Here is a 24,214-nt window from a genome sequence, read left to right as displayed (position 1 = left end):
GGATCTGGGGTGCCTGCAGGGCCAGTGTTGGGATCTGGGGTGCCTGCAGGGGCAGTGTTAGGATCTGGGGGTTGTTTCCAATGACCAGGTTCAGCAATGTTATGTGCCAAAAAACTCTGATCGGCTGACTCCATGAATATGATGAATGACCAGGTTTTTCCATCCATGGATATTTTTTCCCCTCAATAGCACAGACATATTCCAAGATGACAATGCCATGATTCATTAAGCTCGTATTGTGAATAATTGGTTCAGAGAACATGAGACATTTTAACATATGAATTGCCCACCACAGAATGCAGACCTTAACGCCATTGAGAATATTTTACATTTTATGGAGAAGACTTTACATCACGATCAAACTCTCCCATCATCAATACAAAATCTTGACGTAAAATTAATCCAACTATAGATATAAATAAATGTGATGTTGCATAAGCTCATTGAAAAGATACCATGGTGAATGCGTGGCGTAATTGAAGCCAAAGACGTTTCAATGTATTTACATATGATTAGTTGTTAGATAAGGTTATATGCTATAAACATCAATTGTGCAAATTATGTTTGATTGAATGCCTCTAAAGTCCCAAAGATATCTATCCGTATTTGTACTTTCCGTATTTACTTATGATTAGTGTTAAGGCTTGTTCACACAGACAGTTTTCAGTGGATGACTTCTATGGGCAGTCTGATAACTCTCACAGTATGCAGGTTTTCCATGTTAGATGCAGGAATCTTTCCATTACCAAGATACTTATGTAATGGGAATTGGTCACCTGCTCCCGAACTCTGCTCCCTCCAGGACCATGTTATTAAGGTTACTTTATTTCCTCCCATGGGACTTTCTGTACTTAGAAGCTCATATGAACTGCCAACCTAGATTAACACAGAATCTCTCTGCTAAGAAACCTCAAACCGCACTCCCACGTGACTCACCAAATCCATGCCGCGCATACAAATAATTCTTTCATACTCTGTGGAGGTAGAAATGTTTATACAAGGTGGTATGCAGACAGGTTAAGCAAGTGAAAGCCAAGTCTGAGTGGACTCTGGATGAAAAATAAAAAACTCCGGGAACAAAATTGCAATGTTCAACACTGGCAAAAACTGCAGAGTTGTCCCGTTTACGAGAAGAGACACAACTAAATTTAGCAGTCACTTTTTCCTTTCGTTTGTCACTTTTACTACCTATGTCAGTAAATATCAGTAGCAGACACTTATTATGCCAGGATCTTGTAATAACTAGTGGAGTTTTGTAATAACTAGTGGAGTTTTGTGTGATTAATAGACAGACGAGTGCCAAAATGAAAAGATCAGCAGTGTGATCTGATATGGTTGTAAATGTTTTCTAGTTCTATTTCCAAGGTGTTTTGGGTTTTATACAAGTACCCCTTCTTTAGAACTCAAAGGCAGGGTCAGACTGGCCCATTGGAGAACCAGAAACTACTAACTTGTATTTATATTGTGCCGACATATTACAGAGTGCTCTACAAAGTCTATAGTCATGTTATTAAGGGTCACTCAAAGGGGCTCACAATCTAATGTCCATATTATAGTCAAATGTCCTTAACACAGTCATTTTGATGGGAAGCCAATTAACCTAACTGCATGTTTTTGGCATGTTGGAGGAAAACGGGGCATCTAAAGGAAGCCCACGCAAACATGGGGATATTGCGCTGGCCCAGATTCGAACCTGGGATCCAGTGCTGCAAAGGCCAGAGTGCTAACCACTGAGCCACCCCCAGTGCTGCAAAGGCAAGAGGGTTTGCCACTTGGGCACTATGCTGCCTATATGCTCACAATTTATTTTTATTTTTTTTATATCTGGTGGGTCTCTGACCCCTGTTGCCTTAAAAAAAATAGCACTGTGCAGGAGAACTATGCGTTCTGATGGGCCCTCCTCAATATCTCTGGTGGACCCCAAGTCTGACCCTGCATACAGGGTCAAAGCAAAGAAAACCAAATAAATATTTATAAGGATAACTTCACAAAAGAAAAAAAAGACTATGAAAAAAATCTCTAAAAGGATTTGTTAAAGCAGAACTAAATTCTGCAAAAAAAAACTTCATAGGTCACTACTTTCAAAAAGTTCCTTCCTCTTTTTACAAACAATTGTATTCTTGTGTATGCTGCCTATAAAAAGTGCTCAGTTTATACAGTGGGTCCATTCATGGAATCTGTAACATGCTGATGGTAGAAAAGGGGGCGGATATAAGACCAGCCACCCCGCACAAGGTGAGATAGCTGCAGTGACCGGTCTTTATTACAGGAAGCTCCTGCACAAAGGCAAAGCGTTGTATTGCATTCCTGCACAAAGGCAAAGACACAAAAGAATACAAATAATTCTCGTATTGAATTCTTGACAGCTATCCTTTTCAGAAGATTTCTATTCCTCTAGACCTCTATTCCTGGTTCACTTGCTTTCCGTCCCAGTGCCAATAACGATAGGTGATTAGAAAGGGTGGAGCTCTCCCAGCACAGACCAAAAAATAGTTTTAGTTAGATAATTAGTACAGTAACTGCTTAATTGGTAATTGTATTTTATCTGTACAGAAGCAGCAAACAGAAGATGGCCTCTTTAGCGCCATGTAGCTTAGTCATGGTCAGCAAGGGAAATAATTCAGTTTATCTCACTGGCACACTCCTGATCCGTTCCTGCAGAAAACTAATACATTGACAAAATCATGATGAGGACAAGGAAGAAAGTCATACAAGGAAAAAAATAAGCAGATATATTCACCCCACATCTGCATCCAACATTTTTAGAATAAATCAAAGTACCAGTTGCCCTAATAATTCCACTTTTGCATTGGAATGTGCAGCAAAAACAGAAGCAAGGGTTATTGGTGCAATAGGCAGGCCATTCAAACCGATGTGGCACAAATGCAAATCCCAGAATAGGCAGGGGGATGTGTGATGTCCAGGGACGTGTAAGGGTTCTTGGGTGTGCAAGGAAACACACACAGACACCCCCTATTCTTGCCTGTGTAGGTTGTGGCTGTTGTGAGCAGCTGGCGAGATTACTACTATTAAAGGGGGCTAAATATCCACTATCTGATACTACAGTGTAGGTGAGAGGTTCTCTTAAAAGAGACATTATAAGTCTAAATCCGGAACTGCTCAAAGCTGAGAACTTTCAGGTTCAAGCCCCATAGGGGAGATCAGCCAACAGAATTTATTTTTTTGTATTGCTGCCATTCTCTATCCTGACAACTACCATGGAAGTCCTGAGTATCATTAAGGATTAGGTAATCCTGGGACACATGGCAGAGGAGTGGTAACTTCCTAGGATAGTAGAAGTGATTTGGTTGCTTTAAAGCCACCTCTACTATAAACTATGCATGAAACAGGCTACCAAATATTATAATGGCCTGGAGTGCCCAGGAGATAGGCAATCCTAAAACATATGGCAGAGGAGTGGTACCTTCCCAGGTTGGTAGATATGATTGGGATGCCTTAATGCCATCTGAATCACATCTGCTACAAAACTTGGATAAAACAGGCTTCCATTCTATATAATGGCCAGGATTACCCCAGGGGACAGGTAATCCTGGGACACACAATAAGGAAGGTACCTTCCAAGGTTGGTAGATAGGATTGGGTTGCTTTATAGCCATTTAATACACATCTGCTACAAATCCTGGAAAAAACAGCCTTCCACCCATTATAATGGCCTGGAGTGCCCACAGGACAAGTAATCCCGGGACACATGGCAGAGGGGTGGTATTTTACTAGGTTGGCAAATATGATTGGGTTGCTATATATCCATCTAAATCACATCTGCTACAAAACCTGGATAAAACAGCCTTCCACTCAATATAATGGCCTGGAGTGCCCACAGGACAGGTAATCCCGGGACACATGGCACAGAGGGGGTACCTTACCAGACTGGTGGATAGGATTGGGTTCCTTTATAGCCACCTGAATCACACCCACTATAAGCTATGAAGGGAACATTCTTCCACCCATTATAACGACCAGGAGTGCCCAGAGGACTGGTAATCCCAGAAAACATGGTAGAGGGGTGATACTTTTGAAAGATGGTAGATATGATTGGGTTGCTCTGATAGTAAACATCTCCTGATGATGAAAAGACACTCTGGACAGGGGACAAGTAGCAGAACCAGGCTGTATCTGGCAGGACAGGGGACCTAGTTTTTTGTTGCTGTAGGTAAGTCTTGCCCCTCTTTCACCCTGAGCAGCACATCTAACTAGCCCTGGTGCTGTTTTTTCTTTCCTAGTCTGTGCTCAGCTGTACGAGGACTACAAGAAGCTGACACCAAGTCAAACTTGGGTACAAACCTAAGGTACATTTATTATCACATTAGGAATACTGTGCTAGGTTCATTATCTTTTATATCTGCCTAGAAATTACTTCATTTTACAAACGCATTAATCTCTATTTAAAATGGAATGACTACTTATCCTTCAATAGATTTCTCATAACAAATGTCTCTTTCAGGTGGTAAATCCTTCCTAAAGCTGAGTACACACGTCCAATTTTTATCGTTGGAAATGAACGACGAACGACCGATTGGCCAAAAATCTTTGTAAAAAAAGTAACCAACGACGCCGACGAACGAGGATAGTGGTTGGAAATGAACGACCGGACCGGCGGATCGGACGACGATCGTTGACCATCTATCGAGTGTACGGTCGTTCAGTGATCGTGCATGTTCTGAGCATGCGCGATGAACGAACATTTGATCGATACAGGCTGTATTATGTATGTGAGTGTATGTGTATATATATATATTTTCATATATATATATATTCATATATACTGTGTACAATATCTTTGAACGATCGTGTCGTTATCTGTATGTACAGGATCGGTGCTATACGATCGTTCGCAGATATCGTGCAGGATCGTTCGTCGTTCGTTTACAAACGATAATAATTGGAAGTGTGTACGTAGCTTAAGCGTCCCTGGCCTGCGTATTGCAGAGAATTCCTGGCTTATCTGTCCGCTCACACATGATAATGGCATGCTTTGTGACAAGCTAGGCTGGTCTTCACTTGTATTTGGTTTTGTACTGACAGCTGACAGACGAGGTCAAGCTGATAAAATAAAATCCATTGTTCCTGTTTATACCATGATTCTCCTCCTCTGGCAGTGAACACCGCAATACCCCACCCTGCCTCAAAAAACAATAGCTGAAATAATTAAGTTCCTGGCTGATGCTCATATGGTTCACATTAAATAAAAATTGCAGGCTTGTGAAGACAGCAAATACAATCTGATGATCACAATATTGGGGAGTCAGACGCCGAGCCCCAGCCAATCTAAAATCACAGAGTAAAGGTCCAAAATTGTTTTATTATGTTGGACATCCTATAGATTTCCCAAATATTTTCGTATAATTAATGCAACATTTCCTACCTGAAGATCCTGCTGGTAAAATCACTTCCTGTTGTACTTTGTCAATGCTAAGCTACGGTCTCATAATGAGCAGTAGTGTTTTTAGCCAAATGACCATTCTCCCCCTTACCTGACTGTTGCGGATGTCTGCATGGAAGCCCCATGGCCAACTGGAAGGGGTGTGAAAGTCAGGCTGAGAATGCTGGTGCTGATGACATGACATTTGCTTATTGTGTTGCTTTTGGATATATATGGACAGTGTACTCACTAGGCCCTTTTAGCTGGGCGTACCACCCAGCACTTTTCAGTACCCAACTGTGGTGGTTACTAAAAAGATGGGATACAAATCAGGGCCTACAGCTTCTTCCCACCAAGCTTTAAAAAAATTCTGAAGAGAATGCTGATGTATGTCTAAAATTGTTCCCTCAATGGCAATGGTTGCCAGAAAAAAATAGGAGGGTTAATATCTATCAAGTGGGGTCACCAACAACAAAACATTCTTGACTGTAGATCTAACTCATGCTATCCTAAATAAATAAAACACTCAATAGCTACAAGAAAAAGGATCACCAGAAGCCACCACAGACAATACTAAGCTTCATTGGTTCCCAAAGACTTGGGTAAACTTTTTAGCCATAATTCTCCACCGCTGTGCATGGGCACCTTATCACCGTTTTGAGTACTCAAGTCTCCCAGCATGCAGCTATGTGAACTCATCAGCACCTTCAGAAAAAGACTAAATACTGGGCGTTTTCCTCTTCTAAATATGTTGGCCCCTAAAATGCCCATAACATTTAATACCAATGCTGAAAAAAGGGTTTCTTTATACAGAAACTTGCAAATCCTCTCGTTCTCTCAATGCGCATACCTATGCCTCCAAACTTTGCTCCGAAGAAGAGAATTTGCCCCCTGGAGACTCTGAAACAAATAAATCTGCTACTGGGCCTTTGAGGGACCTAGTGGTTACCACCAACCCCTACTCTCTATAGCACACAATACTAAAGTAGGAATTGGTGGAAGGAACCATCGAGAGCAGCTAGAACCTGAAATGCAACACTGCTAAAAATGTCGAACTTTGAAGACTCAAGTGGTGTGCTCTCTTTAAAAGAGCTCCATTTGGTGGGCAGCAGAAGAGTTAAGTATATATGATTATAATATACTTTATTATAATGAAAAGTCTTTATAGGTAGCAATTTAAATCTTTCAATGGAAATTTACGAGAAGAAAAAAATTCTCTCCATGTCATCTTCATCTATGTTCCTTTTTGAAAAGTTTAAAATCATTGAGGGATCCTTTAAGAGCAGTCAATGATTTCACGGGGAGGGCATCAGCACATTGTTAACACGTGTTGTCAAGCCCTGGCTCGGATCACAACAGCCACCCCCCCCGACCGGTATTTTGGCAGCATCTTCTCACAAGCCAGGAAGGCAGCTTCCATATAAAGTGAGAGGTCTCGGTTGTTGGGAAGTGTTTTCAATTTCTCATGTCCTGGAAATAGGAATATATTTATATAATTTATAATATCTGGGCTGTGAACCAAACTTTTTTACCGTAGTCACCAAACCACAACATAAGTCTTGGGAACCTGTGAAAACAACTTGTGACATAGAGCGAGGGCAAAGGATAAACGTGCTGGGTGAGGGGGGCAGAATGGGCACAAGACCGGTATGTACGGCACTTCAAGTGCATCTCTAGTCGAAGCTTTGTTTGCTGTAGTTTGGGATAGAGAAAGGAAGGGGTAGGGTGAGGGTTACATGTGTCTCTGTTAGAGAGATTCACCCTCTTTTGTCTTAGTGACCACTGTTAGGGGACTTAAAGATTTCATTTTCTTTACATTTTGAATCATCAATAGATAAGAACCGGCAAATCTTCTGATGTGGATACCTGTTTTAGTGGCAACTCTCTAAAAGAAGACCTTCCCTTTTCATATTTAGCAATCTGTTGTATCCATGGAACGGAAATTGACGGAAATCTTCCAAATGGGCCACAGAAAACAACCTACCAGGCAATGGCCATTGCATCTAGAAAAACGTGGCGATTCAACATAGGGTAAACACGGTATGGCACTCAAACCATACAAAGTTTGATCGCCCCTCATATGGCCCTGTAAGTAAGGATCTGATCTGCTGAAATTGGGATAAAATACTTTATGAATAGATCCCTTTGGGAAGAGTAGAAAACTTTTTTCTTTACAGCTTTCGCTGATTATGCTTCCTGAATGACGGAGACAATGGTTGTCCTAAGAGGATAAGGTCATGGAAACCATGTTTACGTGATGTTTAATTAACTGCAGGGGCTCAATATATCCAAATACAGGAAGTCACAGATCCCACATTAGTCTGTGTCGCTCGTTCCCATGCATTCACTGACACAGACAGCTATATGTCAATGGTGCAGTATGGAAGAGGTCATCCTGTTTCATTGGACTGTATACAAGCATTCCTATAATACAAAGCTGTAATAAGCGTCTACTCTGTTCGGAAGATAAAAACCTCAAAACGTTAGACGTGGAACACAAGAATTCTGATGCTCCTACATGGCCAAAATTTTTACATACCTAAAAAGAAACACAAATAACTTATTAAAAATAGTCTCAATGAATATATGTATCTCTTTAAAGCAGCAATTCTCAATCAGGGTTAAACAGAACCCCAGGGTTCCTTCAGGAATTGCCGCAGGTTCTTTAAACTGTGGCTTATTGACCTCCCAAGGGATGAAGCCTGCATGGTCCATGGGCCAACACCAATTGGCAGAGCCACCTGCATGAAACCAAGAACCTTTATAGCTGTCGGATTCGTTCGATTGTAGCAGGGGCTCCCCAACACCTTTATGGGTTCCTCAGGGGTGAAAAGGTTAACAAAGGCTGCTTTTAGTGAATCTAAGCTCAAAAGCAAATAGGATAACCTCATTTGTTTCCATGCTGATCATACTTCTCGTCAAGGTAAACAAGTACATACCTAAGTTGTTTTATCTGCCAAAGGATTTGTAATGTTGTCCATTCATCCCTGAGATTTATACAGTAGAGCCAGGTGGAGGACTTGACAATGCAGCTTGGTAACCCCCCTGCTTCCTGCCTGTGCCAATGAAGGAGAAGCAGAAGACTGGTACCTCATCATTCTGATCTTTCCTATTGTCAGCACTTAAATTAGCCAAAAACCTTGCTTAGTTTAATCTGATGCTAAATTAGTGCTGCTGGAAATCACAAAATGTTAATATAAAGACAAGTACTTACATCAGTTGCAATTAAAAATATATAATGCAACTTTTAATAAATGCAACTATAATGTTTAGGATGTAGTTACATTTGTAGTTGGATTTTTTCTTTATTGTGCATCCGATAGACTCTGATTTCACAGGGGATGGTGAAGGAGGAGTTTAGACAGGGTTCAAGCATGCTTTTGGATATGGTCAATGCAATGTTCTAGGGAAACTAAAAACTTTACCCGAAACATGCCGCTAAGTACAGCAAAATTTAGTCATCCAACTTTCTCCCAAAACTCCCCCTTTCTCCTATTAGAAAGCATGTGTGCTATGTCATGTTTGCTGAATTTAACCATTTTGTACCCAATCTACAACAATGGGAGTCAGTTCCACCCTTCTTACATGTTTTTGTACAAGGAAATACTGAATGTTTTTAAGGAGATGTGATGCAATCGTTTGGAAGATTTTAACAAATAATAAACATTCCCTCCAGTTTTCAAATCAAGTGGTTTTGTCTAGAGAGAAAGATTTGGGTGTAGGGGTACACCTAGTGCCCAGGGGTAGATAAGGAACAAATACCCCTAATATTCTCCCACTTGCTCTACACTGCCTAAATTAACCAACCCTCCCCTTCACTGTTCAGTACTTAAAGAGATCCAAGAACCAGGTCTAAAGATTGTCTACATCCCGAGACACTCTGCTGTACATATTTGTATAGTAAAGCCCCATTGACTTCTATAGGGCCCAGGCTATTCTCAATCACCTTGTCGACAGACACAGTGCATGGACCTGAGGAGTATGGTGGCTTTGATTAGGTCAATGGAGGGGTTAGGGCTACTTCATTTATTCTTATACTTTAGGTGGTAAAGGTTTGGTTGAGGTGTTTCTACTTCGGCTAGTAGAAACATATGGTTGCTCGCCTATTAACATCCCATAGACTTCAATTTGACGTGTTGTACTGATACAAATTATCGAAGGTCATGTTAGGGGAACATACCTAAAGCAACAAAAGAAAATACAAATAAAGGGAGTCTAGAACCCCTGACATAATTTGTTCCTGGAAGCAGCAGAAAAGTGTGGAGTAGATAGTTTTAATAGGTATAGGAAGACTTGGGGTGAAGAGTCTATGTGTGTCCAGGTCTTCGCCAGAGTCTATAGTGGTCACACGTCCACTTTGCCAAAGGAGGACACCAAGTCACGGCCCCCAGGCTCTCCCTACCAGAGCGGGTGGGACAAAGTGTTGACTTTGATGTTGAGTCAACCAGGGATCAGGCAAGATGGCAGACAATACTATGGGTCAAGACAGACAGAGGTTGGGGCATAAGGTAGCAATATTCATAGCCAGAATGGACTGAGGTTGGGGCCGGTAGAAGGAAAAAAAATGTAGTCAAAACAGGACAAGAGCAACAAAGAGGGACGTCAGGGTCAAGTCGAGGTTAGTATCCAAAAATCACAGGTAGAATATCACTGGGCAAGTGCAGAAAATGAGCTGGGGATGCAGAAATCAGAGCCTGGAACTTGGGCAGCACGGCGGCTCAGAGGTTAGCACTCTGGCCTTTGCAGTGCTAGGTCCCAGGTTGGAATCTCAGCCAGGGAACTAACATTCCAAAAACATGCAGTTAGGTTAGATTGGCTTCCCCCAAACACTGGAGTCCCTTTGAAGGACAGATAGTGACATGAATGCAGACTTTGTAAAGCGCTGTGTAATATGTCAGCATTATATAAATACTAGGTAATGATAATATTTTTTTTCTGGTTCTCCAATGGGCCAGTTATATAAATACTGTGTAATAATAATAATAGGGAGGTGTAAATAGGACTAGCAGCGAAAAGCAGGACAGGACTGATTTCAGAAACCCATCTGCTGATTGGTTGAGCACAGCCTCAGTGTCTGTGCTGGGGATGCCGAGAAAGGTGGAACTTCATGGCTAAATGGAGGCCGGTGATGCTGCAGTTTGTTAAACAGACAATCTGCAATGGGATGGTAACAGACATCTTCTAGCGGAGTTTGAAAAAAAGCATCTTTATAAAGATGCATAAGAGTTTAGAAAAGGCAAAAAGGTTATTTGGCTTTCCTCCAGAATTGGCCTTAGACTGTATTATTGGCATGACTATGGTAGATTGTAGGCCCACACCAAGGGACAGGCAATACAATCTCTATGGACTTTGTAAAGCACTGAATGATATGTTGCCACTATATAAATACAAGGTAATAATAATCCTAATACCAACATTACTACTGATAAAGATGTCATTAGGTTTGCTATATGGGTTATAGTGTACAATAGGCAGTACCCTGAAGTCATAAACTGCAACTGTCCCTTTATATAAATAAATTCTTAACTACGAAAGACCACCTCTACCAAAGTTTTGTCTGTAGTTCACAATAAAGCCAGAAATCATTTATTTCCAATTGTATTCCTATAACTGATTGTCAATCAAAAAAAAAAAAAAAAAGTCATTTTTCTTCTCGCCTGTTTAAGAACAGTGTGTGTTTTCTGGTGATAATGCCACTATCAGCAGAGAGATCTTGTTCTGATAAAGAAGATGATTCAGGAGTAATAAAATAGGCACCCGGGGACAATAGGGGATTCCAAACCAGCTGTCCCTGCACCTGGAAGTGGGGCTGTAAAGGAACCCCTTCCCTGCTAGGCAGAGCTGTGTAAATGCCACTAATGGATTGACAGGAATGCAAATCCTTTGGCATGTAAAACAGCCCTAATATACGTATTCCAGCAGTGTATTTAGACATTTGCCTGGAATTCAAGACAGCGCTGGGAAAAGAAGTTTAGAAACACTACAACAATCAGTTGTAAAAGCACATATCGCACAATACAAAAGTAAAAGACAAAAAGGCCACAGAGATCAATCTTTTCATCATGAAACCCTTTGCTGCCAGGGGTGTGAACAAAATATAATTACAGCTTGCCACCCAAGGACTGAAACAAGTTTGGGCTTAGCAGATGCATTCATACAGCCTGAGACGAGCCACGTGAAGGAGAAAAGACTCTCGGAGGAACCTACTGAAGATATCAGTGGCCATAAGGGATGCCTGGCCTGAACTGACCCTCCGATTGCAAGTGTAGAACCCAGGGAAACATTTACTGTGCACCCCTGCCAACAACTTCATAATATTGCCTCACTTTACCGATTCTAATACTCACACAATCACATGAGTCCCTCACTGTTCATGTATCATACTAAAAGCCCTGATGAAGGGGGTTGTTGTCCCTGAAATGTGTTGGCTACACTGGTCTTGTTTGAGATAAGAAAGTACATCTAAAATGTTCCTTCAGAGTCTTTAAAGTTTGGTCTGGCTATTTCTATAGGATGTTTTGATTGTTCTTTCTGGGATCTTTCACAATAAGGAGATTCTGTCCGTTGTTGACAGCAACCTGAGCACTATACTGTACAGTGGCTCAGTGGTTAGCACTATGGCCTTCACAGCGTTAGGTGCAAGCCTCGAATCTTGGCCAGGACACTAGCCGCATGGAGTTTGCAGGTTCTCCCCGTGTTTGTATGGGTGTCCTCCCACATTCCAAAAACATGCAGTGAGGTTAGTTGGCTTCCCCCCAAAATGGGATGTAATCATTCTCATTCCATCCATCTCTGGAGTAGACAAATTCTATAACTAACCCTAATTTCCCTTGTAAACCCTATCCTAAAGTTATAGTATGGTTCATGAATTTTACCCAGCCGAGAAATGATAGAGCTACACTATATACCATTCACACAAGACCTGCAAAGTTATTATATTTAGATTGTAAGCTCTTCAGGGCAGGGTCTCCTCCTCCTGTGTCACTGTCTGTATCTGCTGTCATTTGCAACCCCTATTTATTGTACAGCGCTGCATATGTTGGTGCTATATAAATCCTGTTTAATAATAATAAGAAATAACTATTGTGACATATGAAGCCTCTGTGTCGTCACTTCTGTGCTAGTGCTCACCTGCCAAGAAACTAAACCTTTGTTGATATAAAATATGCTATTTGCTTACTCCAGGTGGGGGACAATACCAGATCTTTGTGTGGGTGGTTATGAAGCAGGACGTAATACAATTCCTAATCTCCTGTCTACGATTGGCTTTCAGTGACAATAGAAAAGCATTTATAAAGCAGCTACCTGACATTTGTTGTAGAAGTTAAGATAAACCTGGCTGGTCTGTCTAGCTATGATATACCGGTAGTAAACCAGCCCCATATCTCTCCAATGTTAATGCTGACACTCACGCAGAAATTACCATTCACTTTCATATAGAAGTCATTGATGTTCTATAACCAACAGAAATAGCTGGAAACAATGGAACTGAAGTGAAACAAAATACAAATCAGCTCACAACATACTTGGCAGGATCAACAGTAAAGTTTCAAGCGTTTATTTATAGCTGATCTCTGAGCACAGAAACTTTCACTAAAGATATTCTTCAGAAGCCAAAAAGGATATAAAACCACTTTGTGCACCTAATGTTTTAGTAAACCTTAATTACCTAGTGGTGACATCATCACAGAGCTGCACATAGTCAATGCAGAGCTGTGGGAGGGACCCAGAAACCCCACCCACTACAGGCTGCAGCAGGAAACTAATAGAGGGGGCGGATACAAGACCAGCCACAGTACACACATGTAAACAGCAGCAGTGACCGGTCTTAATACAGGAAGCTTCTGCACAAATCTGGAAGAAACAGAAAGCATTCAAGATTCAGATAAAACATACCCTTGGAGACCCTCATATAATGTCTGTGCTCACAGCTCACAGTACATTAGTGTGGTGGTCAGAATTCATTTTACATTGCTAGTCAGAGGGAAGAATGTCACCCTTACAGATCATTGGGGTCAATAGTAACAGACCAGAGGTTTAAAATGCGCAAGGAACCCCTGGTCTACATATATACATTTTATGGAGACACCAATCATCAACTGCCAAATACCAGGCCAACAGTGAAGCATGGTGGTGTGAAGCATCATGCTGTGGGGGGAGTTCTTTCAGCAGCAAGGACCGGGAGATCAGTGAAGGTTGAGGGAAAGCTGAAAGAAGCAAAGTACAGAGATATCCTCAATGATAACCTGTTCTACAGTGCTCAGGACCTCAAACTGGGTGAAACGTTCACTTTCCAACATGACAATGACCCAAAGCACAAAGGGAAGCCAACACAGGAGTGGCTTACGGACAACTCCTAAGTGTCTGCGTGGGTTTCCTCTGGGTTAGGTAATTGGCTTTCCCCCAAATTTCCCTTAGACTGTAATAAAGGCAAATGACTATGGTAGGGACATTAGATTGTGAGCTCCTTTGAGGGACAGCTAGTGACATGACTATGGACTTTGTACAGCGCTGCATAATATGTCAGTACTATGTAAATAATGTGTAGTAGTAGTAATGATAATATTATTAATCCTAGAGTGGCCCAGTCAGAGCCCTGAATTGAACCCCATCAAACATCTCTTTAAAATGACTGCCCGCTAACAATCCCCATGCAAAGAATGCGAGAAAATCCCCCAATCCAGGTGTGCAAAGCTTGGAGTATCATCACCCAAAAACTCAAACATCTAATTGTGCCAAAGGTGCTTCAACTATGTACTCAGTAAGGCTCTGAATACCTATGTCAACGTGATATTTCAGTTGTTTTCTTTTTAATAAACTCACAATTATCTAAAATTCTGCTTACATGTATTAGGTACGGAGAGAAGATTGAAGGAAACAAATGAAAGTCAGACATACAGTTACTAGAATACATTATTTTGTCCCCTTTTGATATACACCCAACACATATTTCAGATTGTTATATTTCATTTGTCTTTGACAGCAAACCACACTCATAACAATTTCACATCACAGATTGTCATGGAACAACTAGAACACTCAGAAAAAAAATCCACCCCCAGGCCGATGACAAAAGCTGCTGGGAGATTTACAAAGCTTGTTGTATTTGCCATGGCCGGCCCTATAGGAGTCAGGTGATGCATCCCCATGTCATGTGGCATCATAAAACAAGATTGTGACACAATCTAATCATTGGCATAGACACAGCATGTGACACCCCCGGCTATAGTCCATACTAATGTTTCTCCACTGGGGTTCCTCCAGAGGTTTCCAGGGGTTCCTTGAGCAATTTGTACCTCAAGTCAGTAAAAGTGACACCTATGATCTTATGGCAATCTGTAGGGGTGACATTCTTCCCACTGGTCAGCAATGCCACTTCCCACCACACTAATGTACTCTGAGCTGTGGATTTATTATAGAAGGGGTTCAAGTTTTTTTAAGGGGCCCTCATGGTACAAAAAAAAAAAACTTATGAAACATTGCTCCATACAGATATAGCCCTTACATACAGAGTCATCAGGACAGGAATCATGATATATATATATATGCTACATTCTGTACATCACAAGACATTTCCCCTTTATTATCACAGCGATAAAAGATGATTTCTGATTGGCTGCTAAAAGTTTTTGCACAACATTGATCAAAGTGATAATAATTAACATGATTAAAATCAAAACAGCTTCAATGCATACAACCCCTTCAATATTTCATTTATAAAAAAAATAGAAGCACTTCCCAAACCGGTCCATTAGTAAATATCGCAGCAATATTATTGTTTCTGTATTATGTTATATTTTTTTCAAATTTTCTATACAGTTTATTACTTTTATTTACCAGCATTCACTATGCACTGTGATCATTAGTGGTTTGCAATGTGATTGTTATTAAATCAGCCCTTCTATATCACATTATTGTTTGTATTTTTATATAAATAACCAACACATACCATGGCGATGTACAATACATAGAATAACGCATACAGGCATATTTATGAATTACATTAGAAAAGTAGAATGCAGAAATGTCTTACCTAAGGCACCCAAGCAGGTAAGGATCAGCAGTAGGGATCCTGTGTAGAAGGGGGCAGACATGCTGTTGGCTGCCATGGCATGCAGACCTGAATATTGTTTATAAAGAGCAGAAATAGTTCCCAGTATGATCACAGTGCCATCCAACAGGACTGAAATCCACTTTTTATAGTGTCATGGCCATCCTGATCTTCTCTCCAATCATACCCTCCCTAGCAGAGCCTCATATAATAAACAAGACATGAATACCCCCCTAGTGCAGGAACAATAAGAAGTCAGCAATCTCAGAAGTTCCCAGGCAGTGGGTAGAATGCAGTACTTCCTCCTTGGAGGGGGTAAGTCCTTGTTACCAGGAGGATAAAGATGATGTCTGTGTCCCGCCTCTGGCTTTGCTTTCCCATAGAAGTGCACACACTGCACTCTACCCAGCTGATCACTCCCTGACCTCAAAGCTGCACAACGCGCATGCGCACACCGGCCACTACTCTGCCAGGGCCCCGCCGCTCATTGGACACTCTGGCTGACAGCAGTGACATCTTGTGTCTAGAAATCGAACTGCAGTTTATTCAAAGCTTATTGTCAGTAAAATAAGCAATTCTCAATCTAATGATCAGAGCATGCAAAAATTATTTATTGCAGGTTGTAAATGAAACCTAAATTCAGTACTGGTAGTCCCCAGGTTACATACGAATTAGGGACTGTAGGTTTGTTCTTAAGTTAAATTTGTAAGTCAGAAAAGGTACATCATTATTTTAATAAATGAAATTAGGACAAATTTTTGTCTCCACATATTATTAGGCCGCGTGGTGTCAGTTACTGTAAAAAATCCTCACTGTGAGCTAATCACAAACAAAGCAAAAAAAAACTTTATGGAGTCTAGACATTCATTAACTTCTGGAGCAAGCTGTGCTTTGATATGCAAAAAGAAACAACTGCAGTGTTTGTCTTGGTCATTAAAGAGTTACAAGAGGCTGCAGAAAAAGCTTTGTCCTTAAGATCACCCACAACCTCAGCTGTGTTTAGCAAATGATTTTTTTCTGCCCACCTATCAAGCCACACGAGTGAGCAGAGAAGCCCCATTGTATCTAGGAGTTGTCCCTATGTCAGATGTCCTTAACCCGGGGACTACCTGTAATTGAGACTCTGCAGAGGTGTAACAATTGCATTTGTGTAGGAGGCCCAATGCGCTACAATAGACAAAAGAAAGTGCAGCAAGGTACCCAGCTGAAGTGCAATTACCCTGATAATGTGCCATGTGGAATGAATGGCACCACAGTGTACCAGGGGGTGTAATACACATTACCAGGCCCTAAAATCTCATCTGTGCAAAACTCACTGTTTCCCAGTTCCTGTTGGAATTTAAATCCGCAGTTTCTATTGCACCGGGGTAGCATTAATGCAATATGGTGCAATTAATCGTAAATGGCAGCCAATGCACCTTGCTGATTGGCGAGTGTTGCGTTGCTATGTGCTGCCAAGAATACACTGCCAAGGTGCACTTAGGCAGCCAATAAATGCATGGGCTTCCCTAATGCAATTTTTAATATTGTTATTAAACAGAATGTATATAGCACCAAAGCAGCGCAGTACGCAGCGCTGTACATTAAATAGGGGTTGCAAATGACAGACAGATACAGACAGTGACACAGGAGGAGGAGAGGACCCTGCCCCTAAGAGCTTACAATCTAAGAGGTGGGGGAAGAGGTGGGACAATAATATGCGGCCTAACACACATTAACCAGCATGCGCCATAGCATGAGCAGGCCATTAATAGAAGGACACCTGGTAAATCTGCCATAAGGTTCATTATTCAAGCACTTCCTGTTATCAGGTTTTGAGCTTTCCTGTGTTGTCACCCTTCTCCATTTGCCTCCAGTAAACACTACACATGACGGGGCCAGGATTTATCTAGAGGATAGGTTCTGGATGACATGCCAAGGTGTGCGACCCTGCCAGCAGCCATAACCCTGACTTGTCTTATTCATTTGTCATATAAATAATAAAACAATGGTGCTTGTAAACACAGAGAATATTTGTTGGTGTCACTTTTTCCACACTCTGGGGTGCTATGTGTTTTGTAAAACATCTTGAGAAATGAATATATGAGTGTGGTTCCTTTGTTGTCCTGGATTCGGCCATTTTCTCGGAGACCAAAACCCTATTATTGCAGAGGAAAGGAACCCTGCCAAAATGGCTCCAAAAGTGGAGACTAACTGTTAATAGAATGTAGAGCTTGCGTGCGGCTACGTAAGGTCGTACAAGGAACGTAACTCTCTGTCTTGTGATTGGCGGCGTAGAGTCCTGGCGGAAGAAGCCGCTCAGTGCGGGTTTAGGGCGCTGCAGCAGGAAGATGGGGTGGCCGATGCCGCCGATGACTTATCTATTATTGGGAGGTCAGGGCCTGCTGCTCACCTTTTCCCTTATCGCCTCTCAGAACCAAACCAGTCCGGCCACCTCTACAGAACCCAGCACCGTCCCTGTACCCGAACACATAGACCCCAAGGGACCCTATGTCTTGTGCGAGTACTTGTGAGTATCAGGGGTGACAACGCTGCTGTGCTGCCAATGGTATACTGTTGTCAGGCCTGGAGGATGTGTTTCTGTGAATGACCTTCTACACTGACTATACTCAGCTGGGTCAGGGAATTATTTATTAGGTGATCAAAATGGAAGCAGCCCAGTGTTGCATTTAATGCATGCACATTATTACTCCTTGCACTGCGCTGCCCCCACATGCACCCCGGGTCACTGCACTGGCCATACAGGCACCCCGGGTCACTTCACTGGCCAAACAGGCACCCCGGATCACTGCACTTCCCCCCACAGGCACCCCAGATTATAACACTGCCCCACAGGAACCCTGGATCGCTACACTTCCCCCACATGCGGATTGACGCAGTGCCCCCACATGCACCACAGATCATAACACTGCCAAACAGGCAACCCAGATCATACAAGCACCCCGGATCACCGCACTTCCCTCACAGGCACCCCAGATGATCACACTGCCCAGACAGGCACCTCAGAGCTTTACGCTGCGCCCACAGGACCCCCCAGACCATAACACTGCCACACAGGCAACCCAGATCATAATGCCCCCACAGGCACCCTGAAACACTACACTCCCCCACAGGCACCCCAGATCATCACACTGCTCCCACAGACTTGGGAATTTTATTTTTGGCCAGGCATGTTCATGTTAAGTTAGACATCGTTCACACTATGATTGTGTGCATTGTTTTGTAAAATGAAGTACATTTCCGTGACCTTTTATTTGAATGGAATACACCATGCTATCAGATGTCAGGTTTTTTAGTCTGTGGCTTTCCAAAGAAATCAAACTGTAAAGTAGCCAACAATTGTTATGGCTGGAAACCGTCTTTCATGATCATTGCAGTGTCCGAGAATGACAGATGAGCGAGCAAGCGCTCTACACACAACGCTATTCTGATCTATAGAGGGAGAATGAGCGGGCGGCTCCCTGCTGTGCTCCCCTCCCTTGACTTGTATAGCGGTCATTCAGCAACATCAGGTGACCGCTGTACACATGTCAGACTGTTGCCCAAAATGAACCCGACTATTCGTCTCGGGCAATAATTATCTAACGTGTGTACATAGCCTAAGACTTTGCCCACCTTTTGTTTTGATACAAAGCCAATGTATTCCATTGAATTAAAGTGAAAGTTCTGTTGGCTTTAAAATGACAGCTAGGTAAATGCTGTGCCCAGTTCAAATAAATGTCATCCGCTCCTTATATCTCACATTAGCATTTGTTTGAATCTTCACAACTTATTTTCTTCTTCGTAGACCAGAAGAATTCATACAATGTGATGATCCGGTGGACCACACAGGAAATGAGTCCATGAAACAAGAGGTCGGCTATGGCTGCACCAAGGTAAATGTCGGAATAACTGTTGGTGTTTGTGTTTTTATTTCTGGGTTCATTTTTATCATTTCATGATCTTGAGGTTAAAACAGTCATTTCCCATGAGAATAGAAAAAAAATTCCCCTGACCGCAGTGATGTAGGTTTCAGATCATCATCGTTACTTGTTTACTGTAAAAACAGCTTCCTGTGTCATTTATTATATAGGTCCCCAATATGTAGGAAGGGTCTATGTCTCTTAGAATAATTATATTCCTTTAAAGGGAGAAAAAAAGTATTCAGTAATCCTGGAGGCATTCAGTTTCACCTGTTTTACATATAGTTACATAGTTAGTCAGGTTGAAAGGATACATAAGTCCTTCAAGTTAACTTCTAAGTAAGTAAACATATCCCAGATATAAAACCCTATAAGACATAGTTGGTCCAGAGGAAGGCAATAAAACCCCTGGTACAAATTGCTTCAACAGGGGAAAAACTCCTTCCTGATTCCATGAGGCCATCGGATGTTCCCTGGATCAACAGTCACTGTCACTTTTACTTTAAACCCTTAATCCCCAGTTATATTCTGTGCTTCTAAAGAAACATCCAGCTTTTTCTTGAAGCAATCTATGGTAGTTACTGAAACTACTTCCTCAGGGATCCGATTGCATATTTTCCCAGACCTTACAGTGAAGAATCCCTTCCTTATCCGGAGCTTAAACTTCTTTTCCTCCAGACACAAAGAGTGTCCTCTTCTTTGTAATGATCTCAAAGTGAATAATGGGAAAGAGAGTTTTCTATATATACCGTTTATATATTTATACAGGGTGATCATCTCATCAGTATGAAGCATGCATGTTGTTAGAACATGCATACACAAGTGTGGGACTTTATATCTCTGCTGTAAATAGGAACAGTTCTATTATACAACCTCATCCTTTTATATTACTTGAACAGGTGCTCTCTAGTGGTTGACATCATGTCAGCCTCTTGGCTGTCCCAACCACTGTTCCAATATTGCAGTGTTCCAGCGATACTCAATGTTTGGCACAGCATTTTGCTTTAAAAATCTTTCCAGCCAGCCAGCCAGTCAGTGTGCGTACTTCAGATTTTATTTATTTTAGTAGACAGGCCTTGAAGTGAAGAGAATCTCTAGTGTAAATTCACATTATTCAATCTACCCTGGTTTAAAGATTTTGAAGAAAAAGCTGTGACGTTCCAGGTGGGGTATATGGCACATATCCCTGAAAGTCTAAAATATACCTTATAAGGGCAATGCTCATTGTTTAAGGGGAAAACAGGATGTCTGAATCATGTGTTTTACTTGTCAAGTTTGTTTAAATCTTCTGAAGAATAACTTGTTTCTTCTTTTATAGTTTGGAGGACAGGCATATGGTGATGTGGAACATACGAAAGTCATGTGCCATGCTTTATATGGCATTGAATGCGCTGGACCTCGCTCATTTCAACGTGGGAATAAGCCATGCATCAAGTACGCATTAACACCTCTTTTGTATTCTATTTACTAAAAGCGCAGTGTGTGAGATTGTCTCATCAATAGTGAGATTCTTTAGTCTAAATTATATCTATGTTTTGGCTAAGACAAAACAGAATGGGGGAGGACATCTTTCTAAAGCCTAAATAATTGCGCATTGTCTGGTGGCAACTCAAAGTTTTACATTTTCCCTCTCTTTCAGTTCCAGTTCTAACTCTGACAAATAGATAATGAATAGTGTTGGTCTAATATCTCAGATTCAACAGCTATTCCATCGAATAGGCCGATATTGTTCAGGCAATCGAACGTCGAATTCGAACACCATGGGGGGGAAATTCGGGTTATTTTTTGGGACTGTGTAAAACTACAAGAGCTGCTCTTGCAGCCCTAGCGGAACTGTAGTATGTGTTCTTGAATAGAGATTCTCTATCCAAGAACACAGGAGTCCCACGGCTGTGCTAATGAATGAATGAAGCTGTGGTAATCATCTTGTATTTATTTATAAGCACAGCCATGGGACTCCTATCAGTGTGGGATCCCCGGGCACTAGAGGTTAAATGAGGATAAGTCTCCCCATTCATTCACCTCTAGTGCTCTTTGATTGGCTGAGGAGAGGAAAATTCTAATGATGCTTGAGCTGTCATCAGGGATGACCTTTCCTCAGCTAATCACAGAGCACTAGAGTAGATTAATGGGGAGACTTTTCCTCATTTAACCTCTAGCGCCTGGGGATCCCACACTGACAGGAGGATTCCCACTGCTGTGCTCATGAATGAATGCAGCCGTGGGAATCATCCTGTCACTGTGGAATAATATGTAAGAAAATAAAAGTTAGTTACACAAATCACACGCATTCAATAGACTACTTTAACATTAAAGCCTCATCTTATTTTTTACACATTTATTTTACACACAAAGTCGATTCCCGTGTTTTTCTGGTCGGGTCTTTCTGAATTCGAACACCCATATTGGGGTTGAACATAAGGACAACCTGAATTCGAACACCAACACCAATAATGCAGGAAACCATACAGCAATACAACACACAACCAGAGTTCTAATCATCCCATATTCTAAATTAATGTTTTGATTTTTAGGTAGACTTTAACAATTAATTGGCATTTGGCAGACCTGTAATTTGCTAATGCAATGCAACAGAGTTGCATTAACTTCCCCTTTTTCAAAAAGTTTGTTTTCATTACTCCCCACCACCTGAAGCAAAGAAAATATATCTGGATTTAGAAGAACATACAACTCACTTCCTTGCCTTCTATGTGACATTTTAAGTTTTTTTTTTTTTTCTTGTTTTTAATGCAAAAATGCTGCTTGTAGGCTTACACAACAGTGTTAAACCCACATTTTTAAGCCAGATGGGATGAAATTGTAGGCTGGTTGCATCTTCTGTATTGTGACCCAACTCTTCAGTAACCGCCCAAAATCAGCTAGGTGGATACTACAAATTGCCAGGTGGTGCACACGGCTAAAAGGGGCTGGAGAAAGGACTGCGCAAGAAAGTGTGATGGTATAAGGAGGCCATTTGTTTTAAACAGCGAGAGTTTTTATTTTTAAAATGTAAAGCTAATTGCAGGTCTTTAAAGCAGTCGAGCTAGAAATGAAAAAAAGAAGCATTTATGCTGTGATAGTTGCCTGTAACCCATATGGTCATAATGATTTGTGCAAACTGTTTTGGATATGGACCCTGCACCTTCTATGCAGGACAAAACAACTTGGTAACTTAACTTCCCACAATTACCTGCAGAATATACATTCCTTCTTTTTGCTTTCTCACCGCTTTTTTCAGCCATTGAAAGGGAGAAAAAAGTTGAGTAGGCTCCAGACTTGCTGAAGCTTTTATTAAGTTCAAGGCGCTCTCTCTGTCCCATCTGACCGCTCCAGACCAGTCTCCCAGCACGTGTGTTGGGTCACATGAGAAGAAAAAAAGCCATAAGTCATATTCTGCTTCATACTCTACACTCCCAAAACTGAAAGTAGTATTAGGTAAACAATGGAAAGGTGAATTTATGCTTCTGATCAGGTGGAAGTTAAGTGAACTTTTTGCCCTGTCTAGGTTAAAGTACTGGGTCATATAAAGTTGAACTTCAGGCAAACCAATAAATACACACATTAAATGCCAGTTTTGTTTTGCACGGCTCTTTTTGACCTCACTTAACTGCAAAGGGGAAAAAATAACACTTACATGTCTTGTTACACCCTTGGTTTCTGAATGGACAGTAAGGGATTTTCAGTAAAATGATGAAATCCTGCTTTAATGTGTGCCCTTTATATCTGTTTTGTTCTCACAAATATGAAGCTGTAATATTAGATCATGGTTCTCAACTCATTGAATTTTCCCTGAACAGGTACACGGGTCACTATTTCATCACCACATTGCTGTACTCCTTCTTCCTGGGCTGCTTTGGAGTAGATCGCTTCTGCCTGGGACACACGGGCACCGCTGTGGGCAAGCTCCTTACTCTGGGAGGTCTGGGCATCTGGTGGTTTGTAGATCTTATATTGCTCATCACAGGAGGACTCATGCCTAGTGACAACAGCAACTGGTGTACGATATACTGATTAGAACTATTCCCTTATGGGGACACTGTAATCTAAAAGGCGGCTGCAGAATCTACTCAGCTAAGACTGATATCGCAAAGTTTCACATGGCAGTTCCATGGCGCACAGACAAAACACTGAAGAATGGTTTTCACAGATGTACTCATATGTAAGATACACTTATGTAAATACACTATACAGTATTTGGCAATGTCTTATCTTGAATTGTAATAAATGTAATTAAAATGATTTTGTTTGTAGTGTGTGCCGACCCCACAACAGCAGGGATAAAAGGGTGACCATGCAAGGCCAGGGATTTACCAGGGATTGATCATGTGCAGTATTCTCCCCAGAATTTTTTTACCTGGTGGAAAAAAAGCTGTAGGTGGGTGGAGGCCCTTGTGTTGTTAACCAATTTTTCAAAAACCACCGAAAACTGCCAGGTGGTGCACTTGCCTAAAAGGGGCTAGGAGAACACTAGTGGTGACATAGAGGTGAAATATATACTCCACACATAGATACTATTGTGATCGGGTTTGGAATGCTCATCAGTGTGTTATATCAGTATTTTGTATCTTAGTGACTCCTATGTGTGAGGTTGGATTTTCTGTTCGCTTTCAGAGGCCTGAGGATCACTAATTAGTTATTTTATGTTGGAGGGAAGCCACCGGAAGCTTGTGATATGATCTGAATTTGTAATACCTGCAGCTGTTAGATGAAGCAAAAAAATTGGTGGGGATATCTCAACCCCTGTCGAGAAGGAAGGCTGGCTCTGGCAACATCACAGAAAACTGAAATAAAAAGTAGCTTCTGGTCTCGAATTAGTTGTAGTATTTATGAATATCTTACAGGTGATTTTCAAGAGTGTTGCTCATCTCTAAATGGGGCACT

At 41.5% G+C, this 24,214-nt stretch overlaps 2 protein-coding genes across 2 annotated transcripts in view; one reads left to right on the top strand and one right to left on the bottom strand.

The window, feature by feature from the left end:
* Positions 1–15,826, bottom strand: part of ADAM9 (ADAM metallopeptidase domain 9) — a 67,111-nt gene extending 51,285 nt beyond the window's left edge. Inside the window, exon 1 of the mRNA XM_072399779.1 lies at positions 15,414–15,826. Coding sequence (XP_072255880.1) covers positions 15,414–15,489 — 76 coding nt within the window. The 5' untranslated portion in view covers positions 15,490–15,826. The remainder of the gene's footprint in view (positions 1–15,413) is intronic.
* Positions 15,827–17,714: 1,888 nt separating this feature from the next.
* TM2D2 (TM2 domain containing 2) lies at positions 17,715–23,572 on the top strand. The gene is made up of 4 exons (XM_072399778.1): positions 17,715–17,940; positions 19,219–19,306; positions 20,652–20,767; positions 23,131–23,572. The coding sequence occupies exons 1-4, from the start codon at positions 17,762–17,764 to the stop codon at positions 23,342–23,344; spliced, it is 597 nt and encodes a 198-aa protein (XP_072255879.1). The 5' UTR covers positions 17,715–17,761; the 3' UTR covers positions 23,345–23,572.
* Positions 23,573–24,214: the final 642 nt, after the last annotated feature.

This window comes from Pyxicephalus adspersus, chromosome 2 (genome assembly GCF_032062135.1).
Source record: "Pyxicephalus adspersus chromosome 2, UCB_Pads_2.0, whole genome shotgun sequence".
NCBI lineage: Eukaryota > Metazoa > Chordata > Amphibia > Anura > Pyxicephalidae > Pyxicephalus > Pyxicephalus adspersus.
The sequence above is the reverse complement of the archived record's forward strand: the minus strand, read 5'-3'. Positions and strand labels throughout refer to the sequence as shown.